The sequence below is a fragment of the Palaemon carinicauda genome, chromosome 31, assembly GCF_036898095.1.
Source record: "Palaemon carinicauda isolate YSFRI2023 chromosome 31, ASM3689809v2, whole genome shotgun sequence".
Taxonomy (NCBI): Eukaryota; Metazoa; Arthropoda; class Malacostraca; order Decapoda; family Palaemonidae; genus Palaemon; species Palaemon carinicauda.
The window spans coordinates 70,898,602-70,908,601 of record NC_090755.1 but is presented as its reverse complement, the minus strand read 5'-3'; the positions used below and the strand labels follow the sequence as shown (position 1 = coordinate 70,908,601).

Here is a 10,000-nt window from a genome sequence, read left to right as displayed (position 1 = left end):
AAACGGAAGTGATTACTCAACCTTTTCTTTTTCGGAAAAGGATGTTAATCATTTCGTTCTAATTTTCTTTTGCACATTTTCTTTTTCTTGTTGATGAGTGTTAGTATGACGAGGATTACTTACGTGAAGTCACACAGTAACACTGATGCCTCTGTACTTACAGCGCTTACCGATCAGCATCTGTTCTCAATCAGTCATTGTAAGTTAGTGGGATAAGTTTAAAAAATAGTTTCAGTGGAAGATAAAGGAAGAAGAGATTTCAGTTGGAGGTGGGTAAACTCAATCAAAGCAGTCTGCTAATAAGCTTTGTTCCAGGGTAAAAAAAATGGGTCATAGTGGGAATCATGTGGGGGTGGGGTTGTGGGGGTGGGGGTGGGGGATAGCAGTGGCCATCTATTCATAGCAAAAATAGGGAAAGATTAAGGTAAAGCAGCACCTACGTGTAATATCTATACATGCATTAGGAGAAGGGTTCAACTATTTGCCATGTGTGTGTCGTGTACAGTATATGGCGGTATATGTATGGATACTTACATATATTTATGACATATATATGTATGCATGTGCGATCATTTATTAGTAAAACATTGGTGAAACACATTAATAATCTTCATTTATGCTTATGGAGTATTTTAAAAGTTCTTTGACCTGTATTTTAACTTTTCTCATTTCCAGCTTTACAATTCTGAAATAATTTGTAAAAGAAAAAAAAAATTCTTCCTTCATTGTCCTGACAAATACGCTAAAGCCTTTTAATTTTTTTTATCTTGTCACTCAGTTATTTTCATATATCTAAAAACGTCACATGAAGGAAATATGGAATGATGAACTCTTTAAAAGACGTTCAAAGAGTGAGATGGACTAATACCGATACTCATCTTATTTTAGAATGATTATGACATTTTATGTATTAATAGAAAAGCTTATGGATTAAGTTTAATAGGGCATTGTCGTGATCTGTTTAGTTTTGATTATTACTGAAACTTAGAATTATCTCGTTTATCTTGGATGATATTTGTGCAAGATTATGGTAAGTTATCCTGCTCTCTATTTAGGCCATATATGTATATATGTATGTATATACAGTATATATATATATATATATATATATATATATATATATATATATATATAAATGTATGTATATATATGTATATGTATAATGTATATGCATATAAACATAGGTATATATATATATATATATATATATATATATATATATATATATGTATGTATGTATATATATGTATATATATATAATGTATATGCATATAAACATAGGTATATATATATATATATATATATAATGTATGTGTATATATACATAGGTATATATATAATATATATATATATATACATATATATATATATATATATATATATATATATATATATATATATATATATATATATATATATATACAGTATGTATTTTTTTTATATATCATAATATACATATGTTACATGTATATACACATATATACAGTATATATATATATATATATATATATATATATATATATATATATATATATATATATATATATATATATATATATAGCATACATACACATATGCACCGCACATGCACACATGCGTATGCTTAATGGTATTTATATATAATGATTAGGTGTAAGTGGTAGTCATTACTGAGTAATTTTGGCATAGAAAACAAAACCGTATGGCTTACTCTAGCTTAGTAGGTCCTCAGGAAGAGAATGCCTTACATCTAGAGTAAATTTGTGTTGAGGAAGAATCTTAATCAATTAGACTGTGGTGATTGGACAGACTGACAGACAGACGAGTGACATCCGAAAGTTGTATATATAAATGGAGCATCATGAAAGCCTGTATATATATATAATATTATATAAACAGCGAAGAGATAGCGTTAATGCATGCACACCTTACATGATTTCATTTGACATTATTTAACAAGGAAGATTATTGAAGGACATGCATGATTTGAACTGATTTAAACCTCACTCAAAAAAGACAACAATAAATATTAGTTATTAATACCACAGGTGATCAAAAAAGGAAAAGAGAAAACAGGATGTAATACCAACTGGAGTGGAACCATCTGAGATATCTGTATATTTCTTAATGTAAGTTTTGTCCAACTTTAATATGGACATGATTTGCCACCCCGCTGCCAAACCGTAATTGATTTTTCTTGATTCTTTTTATATTTGTTTGGGTCAAGTAATAAGGGAAGGACACTGCGCAGCTTGATGCAGAACAGAACAAATTTGACCCACGGATTAGCTGGCTAGTGGTCACAGGAACCTTTCCCAGGCTGTGATGTTGTTTGTATGTTTTGAAAGTGATCTTTCAAAGTATGGGTTAAGAAGTGTGATGTTATGGATTATTGAGTTTCGTTCGTTCATTATAAAATAATTTTTTTTTTTTGCATGCAGAACTTACTCAATTGTATTTACTGCTTTGTAGTGAGCAAATGGTTTAGTATAATCTCAAGTGGTGTGATAGATATAGCTACTAATCAGTCTCAATTTTCTTCTGTTCTGGGTCAAACTACTTATAAATAGCTGTGCCTCTTCCAATATTACTTTAGTATTTTTTTTTCTCTCGGATTCACGTGGAATATAACTTTTTTTTATTTTTAATAAGAATCGAGTATGCAACAAAGAAATACGTCAAGAGTCCATTGAATCTTGAGTTCCTTTTTTTAATTTGAATCACTGCTACTGTTTAAAAGAAGAGGAAGCGAAGAAGGAAATCCCTGCGAATAACATTTCTTCTTCTTCGACCCCCTTTTGATCGATGGACTCCGCAACGCATTCGCTCCTGTTGTATTGCTCGAATCATTGACATTTGGATTTAGTGCAGGTTGAAATTCAAAAGACGATAGTTTAGGTTGATGAGAAATAAGTAAATAAACTAGAATGTTTTGATTTAGAGGTGATGAGCCGGGTGAAGAAAAATAAAATCAAAGGAATGACGATTCATATAATAATAATATATTTCGTAGTATGCAAATGAGTAGCACTATAACATCAAAAGACATCAATCTAAACTACATAGACACTTATATTCTAACTGCAAATTTCTATATGTAAATATATATATGATAGGTAGTATCATGATATAATAATAGTAATAATAATGGTAATATTATTCTGATGCCGACTGAGCCGAAAGCAACCATTCCTCAGATATTACGTTTCCAAAATCCATATTCAAAAGTTCCGACACATGTGCAAATGTAATATGGGAGGAACGGTGACCCAAGGCTCAGCGAGCACCATCTTCCTTAAAAGTTAACAAAATAACTACGTCAGTTTCTCTCTAATATCCTCCACTCTGTGAGTGGGATTATCTATAGGTTAGTGGGGATGATGTTACTTTAGTCCAAATCTTCCTCTTACTCTCTCTCTCTCTGCACGCTTTATGATTAGCGCACTGATTCTCTGGAGTGACTGAGAATGGTTTCTCTTCAAAATAGCATTATGCTAATCGTGCGTTATTGTATGCGATGTATTAATTCTAAAGGTAATAGCCATTGGCTAGTCAGATCGCTTTTTATTTCATTGAAGATCTCTACTCGTTGTCTTTCATTTTCTAGTTTTTTATATCCAAGGATGTTTGCAAAATTTCTGAACAATGTTTTACGTTTGAATCTATTTTTTTTCTCTTTCTCATTGATAATTTCTTGTCATAAAATCCTTGGATTTGATTAATATCTCTGGTTTAAGGCAGCAGGGTAACCTACCACGTCTATAATCTGTTGGAGAGTGATGCCAAAGGTCACCACAACAGGCTCGGTCTCGTTATCCACTGGGCGTTCTAAGTTATTGTAGTTGTCCAATAGGTCATGGAGAAGACGCCGTTCGTACTGGCCGCATGCCGCCTCTGTGGGACAAGGGGGAGAAGAAGAACAACGTCAGATGGATGGGTAGTGACAGCACATATGAATACGGTAAATGATTTTCTCTCTCTCTCTCTCTCTCTCTCTCTCTCTCTCTCTCTCTCTCTCTCTCTCTCTCTCTCTCTCTCTCTCTCTCTCACAGTTGTATGTTTGTACTTTTTACAAATTCAGAAACATGAGACTCATGTAAAGTGTGTGTGTATACTGTATATATACATATATACATAATTATATAAATATATATATATAGATCTATATATATATATATATATATATATATATATATATATATATATATATATATATATATATATATATATATATATATATATATACATTATATGTATATTGATATATAAATATATTATTATGTATGATTGTGTATTTGCATACATGAACCAATCACAATACATGCATACGTGTTAAAAATAAAAATACCTTTTTTTTCTTTTTAAAGAAAATTCCCTAAAGCGAATAAAGGAAAAAGTATTGACAGTTTACATACCCGGCTTGATTAGTATAAATGGTGTAATAACAATCGATAAATATATATCGAAAATACTGATGGGAGTATTTGATGATGGTTTCATCATATGGAAATAATCTAAATAATGACTGTATGACTCGGAGTTGCTAGACAGTATTTGGAGATGAAGGCTTAGAAATGGTTGTATAGGATCCTATAAGTATTAGAGAGAAAGGGCTATAGTATAAAAGAAAGACAGGAGGGAGTGCATGCCACAGTATTGAGGCGGGCTCGACGTTCTGTTGATGAGCCCTCTGTGCTGGTGTATGAAATGACTGATGCTGTGAACGATTTAATACTCGGGAGATATATCTGTGATTCGGTAGGTAAAGGTTGAATGGTGCAGTGACTGTGCGAGGGTTTGTTTCCCCAGCCATTGCATATATATATATATATATATATATATATATATATATATATATATATATATATATATATATATGTATAAATATATATATATATATATATATATATATATATATATATATATATATATATATATATATATATATATATATATATATATATATATGCATACACAACATGCAGCTATTTCTAGTCCATTGGACAAGGCCTCAGATATGTAAATTCATGTCTGGGGTTTTGCCAGTTTTCATCACCACGCCGGCCAACTGCGGATTGGTGATGGTGGGAGTCTTTATTGTGATCGCTTACATAGTGTGGGTAACCCTGACTATACAACTTTGCTGATCATGGCAACACACAAACCCTTTCACCAGGTTAAAGTACTCTCACTTAGAAAGGGGTGTGTGTGTATATATATATATATATATATATATATATATATATATATATATATATATATATATATATATATATATATATATATATTATACTGTATATGTATATATACATATATACATACATACATACATACATACATATATATATATATATATATATATATATATATATATATATGTATATATATGTGTGTGTGTGCGTGTGTGTGTGTTTGTTTGTATTTATATCTGTGTACACACACATGCATATATATATATATATATATATATATATATATATATATATATATATATATATATATATGTGTGTGTGTGTGTGTGTGTGTGTGTGTGTGTGTGTGTATGTATATGTGTGTGCATATATGTGTATATAAATTATATTGTATATGAATATATATTTATGCTCATATACTATGCACAGACAAACACAAACGTCCATTTATACATACATATATTCTGATATAAATTTGAATATATAATTTAACGCTTGTGTATGGTGGTCTCATACTATTATAGTAGAAATTTTAATGAAAGTGATAATGTCTCATAACTGGCAGTTGCTGCTTCTCTTCAGCATCCCAAGTAAACACCACCTGAATGTACTTCCCTTATCACGCAGGGGCACCTGTGTATGTGTTTGTATTCCTTGATATGGCATATCAAGTTTACTGAGTGGACCTTCCAGTACTTTTAGCTATTTATTATTCCTTCCAGTATGGTTTATTTCTATTTGGATGTGGCCGCAAAAGTTCCGGATTAATTCGAAGAATTGATAGTAAAAAAAAAAAAAGATCAGTTAGAGGAACAATCCAGCTTCCTGGACATCATAGAAAACGGAGCAATATCCGATTGTAGAGAGGGAGATTGGGGGTCAGGGTTTGGGGTTGTTGGGGGTGTGGGGGGGATGTGAAGGAGCAGACTATCAGGGTCTCTGTGAAGGGAGGGATTTCCATGGGTGGTGGGGGCTTGTCAGTGGAACCTGGGTGGTACAGTATTGATTGCTCGAGACAGACACACTCGCGCGCGCACATAAATATACTCGCGCACGCGACACAGACACGTACACACGTGCACGCAAATATGCACGCACACATCTTACAACTAGTGGGGGGCATAGCATGTAGCAGTCAATACACGCGCTTCCGCGTGAAATGGCGATGTGACTTGGTAAGTGATAATAGGACGTGACACCGTTACTTATTGCTGTGATGTAATGAATTTTCGACCGGAAGGCAGCTGGAGCTTTGCTGCTGCATCTTGGGGCATCACATTGATGGAGATGATCTGTACGCAAGAGATGCTGAAATGTGTGTTTTATTATTGCCCCGTCGTTTTAAAAGTATTTTTCTTGTTTCCATTTACTATCAAATATTTCATCGCTTGTATTTTTTTTTTTTTTTAAATTTTGACAGTTTTAGTTATAAAATGTTGATATGAATTGTAAGTTGTTATGGAGGAAGGATACCAGGGGAGAGGTAGTTTCGAATAATTCCTGAAACAAATTGATGAATGAGCTGTATGTCAATTGAAATGGGTATTTTTTGTTCAATTTTGACAGTTTTAGTTATAAAATGTTGATATGAATTGTAAGTTGTTATGGAGGAAGGATACCAGGAGAGAGAGGTAGTTTCGAATAATTCCTAAAACAAATTGATGAATGAGCTGTATGTCAATTGAAATGGGTATTTTTTGTTCAATTTTGACAGTTTTAGTTATAAAATGTTGATATGAATTGTAAGTTGTTATGGAGGAAGGATACCAGGAGAGAGAGGTAGTTTCGAATAATTCCTGAAACAAATTGATGAATGAGCTGTATGTCAATTGAAATGGGTATTTTTTGTTCAATTTTGACAGTTTTAGTTATAAAATGTTGATATGAATTGTAAGTTGTTATGGAGGAAGGATACCAGGAGAGAGAGGTAGTTTCGAATAATTCCTGAAACAAATTGATGAATGAGCTGTATGTCAATTGAAATGGGTATTTTTTGTTCAATTTTGACAGTTTTAGTTATAAAATGTTGATATGAATTGTAAGTTGTTATGGAGGAAGGATACCAGGAGAGAGAGGTAGTTTCGAATAATTCCTGAAACAAATTGATGAATGAGCTGTATGTCAATTGAAATGGGTATTTTTTGTTCAATTTTGACAGTTTTAGTTATAAAATGTTGATATGAATTGTAAGTTGTTATGGAGGAAGGATACCAGGGGAGAGGTAGTTTCGAATAATTCCTAAAACAAATTGATGAATGAGCTGTATGTCAATTGAAATGGAATTTCCTTCGAAACGGCTCGTAGGAATGGGTTTAGGAACTAGACAAGGAGAGGTTGGTGTTAAAAACAGCTAGTAACGATTAAAATAGTTTAGGAGATGGAAGTTAATGCCTTTTTATAGGTATAGAATGACATGATTCATGCAAGCAGATGCGGCGTAACAAAACCTGGGTAAGTTAATAGGTAGTAGGTTGGCCAGGGCACCAGCCTCCCGTTGAGATACTACCCCTGGAGGGTTATTGGGTCCTTTGACTGACCAGACAGTACTACATTGGATCTCCCCCCCCCCCCCTCTCTCTCTCTCTCTCTCTCTCTCTCTCTCTCTCTCTCTCTCTCTCTCTCTCTCTCTCTCTCTGGTTACGGTTCATTTTCCCTTTGCCTACACATACACCGAATAGTCTGGCCTATTCTTTACATATTCTCCTATGTCCTCATACACCTGACAATACTTAGATTAACAACCAATTCTACTAAGCTCAAAGGGTTAACTACTGCACTGCAATTGTTCAGTTGCTACTTTCCTCTTGGTAAGGGTAGAAGAAACTCTTTAGCTATGGTAAGCAGCTCTTCTAGGAGTAGGACACTCCAAAATCAAACCATTGTTCTCTAGTCTTGGGTAGGTGTCATAGCCTCTATACCAGGGTCTTCCACTATCTTGGGTTAGAGTTCTCTTGCTTGAGGATACACTCGGGCACACTTTTCTGTCTTCTTTCTCTTCCTCATGTTTTGTTTTAAGTTTCATTTATTTAAATGTTACTTTTCTTAAAATATTTTATTTTTTCTTGTTTCCTTTCCTCACTGGGCTATTTTCCCTGTTGGAACCCCTGGGCTTATAGCATCCTGCTTTTCCAGCTACGGTTGTAGCTTAGCAAGTAATAATAATAATAATAATAATAATAATAATAATAATAATAATAATAATAATAATAATAACAATAAAAATAGCAATAATAATAATGATAATAATACAGGGATGACTTGCCAACGGATGGAGTATACAGAATGAAAACTGGAGTAAAGGAGTAGAAACAAAACAAGCCCATTATAATGTGGAATGATATGAAGAGGCAAGCAAAGAGGAATGGATTCCCGAAAAAGGGGAATAGCGCTAGTTAGAATCAAGTTATGAGTGGTGCCCGGATGCTTATCGAAAGGAATGACTTTTGGAAACCAATCTAAACGAATGGCCCTCTGAAGAAGATAGGGAGGCATGACTTCCGGGAGTAGTGATAAAAAGGGAATGGCCCCTGAAAACAGATGGGAAGGAATGTCACTGGAATGAGGATGCCAAGGAGACTTGCGAATTATACAGAGGAATAGTATCTCATGGTGACTGATTGGAAATAATTTCCCCTGAGGGATAATTGAGAAGAATTATATCTTCAAGCAGGTGGGATGCGGGCGTAGTCGTTACAGCCGGATTGAAGGAATAGATTAGCACAGGTATTATGCAATGGCCCTTGAGGCCAGAAAAGGGGAGACGTGAAGTCAATGACTCTTAAATGTATGGAAAGGATTGGCGCTTGTTTGCAAATTGTAAGGTTTCCTCGTAATGAGCTGGGAAGGAATGACACTTGGAATATAAAGTTGGATTAACATCAGCTGGAATTAGAAAATGATTAGCAACTCGCTGAAAAAAATGCAATGAAAAAGATTGCGAGAGATAGAGAAGAGTCCCTTCAATTTGGATGGAGGAGGAAACTTGAGAGCAATTAGACCGGAATGTCACTTGCGATCAGTTGAGTAAAAATTCAATTTGAAATGAGACAGATGTCTGTCATACGTGAAGGAATGACTCTTATTCGCTGAAAGCGGTAAAGCATTATTCGTGATCATGAAAACTGACTAAACGAAGCAAATATTTAGGTTCAATATTTTTGATAACACAAAAGGCGAACAAATTAAAGATATATACAATTAAATCACAACTGTTCGTGGAAAGGAAGTATGACTTTTGAATCTGGGTGGATGCTCGTAAGTAATCTTGGAATCAGACATAATAAGGGGAAGATTGGTTCTTAGAATTATGCAATGAGGGTCAAATGGTGAATGCAGAGAGAAAGATGACGCTCAAAAGTAAGTAAGCAAAAGTGAGTAACCGCCGCCAGTGCTCCTCCTCCGGGGCAATGTAGACATTACTAAAAGGCCTTCGTTGCCTCCCTTGCGTCCGTTCTAGCCTTTTACGTTGCTTCCATTTCTGCTTCCTTTCTTCCGTCTTGCATTTTAACCTCTTAACTTTTACTTCCTTTAGAATTTGACTAAACTAACCTCAACTTCTAACTTTTACTTGCTTTTAAATTTTACTAACCTAGAGAGACTAAATGTTTTAAGGCGCATTGATATATATATTTACATCCAGTTTTATTAGTAAGCGTCATGTGAGGTCTGCATTGAATACATCTGCATAGCAATTTATGTGTTTATATATTTGGTTGCTTGTGTTTTTATTATAGATTACATTTATGGGATTATTCATGATGCAGTTTTCAACGATGATACGCGTTTTTTCTCAAATAGACGTCCTATTACATACGTGGAGACGTTGTTTT

At 33.8% G+C, this 10,000-nt stretch overlaps 1 protein-coding gene across 21 annotated transcripts in view; it reads right to left on the bottom strand.

Moving 5' to 3' along the window:
• Positions 1-10,000, bottom strand: part of LOC137624516 (neuronal acetylcholine receptor subunit alpha-7-like) — a 486,639-nt gene that overhangs the window by 169,823 nt on the left and 306,816 nt on the right. For all 21 annotated transcript variants that reach the window (XM_068355370.1, XM_068355368.1, XM_068355373.1 and 18 more), the window contains exon 2: positions 3,734-3,873. In XM_068355370.1, the coding sequence (XP_068211471.1) occupies positions 3,734-3,873 (140 nt within the window). The remainder of the gene's footprint in view (positions 1-3,733; positions 3,874-10,000) is intronic.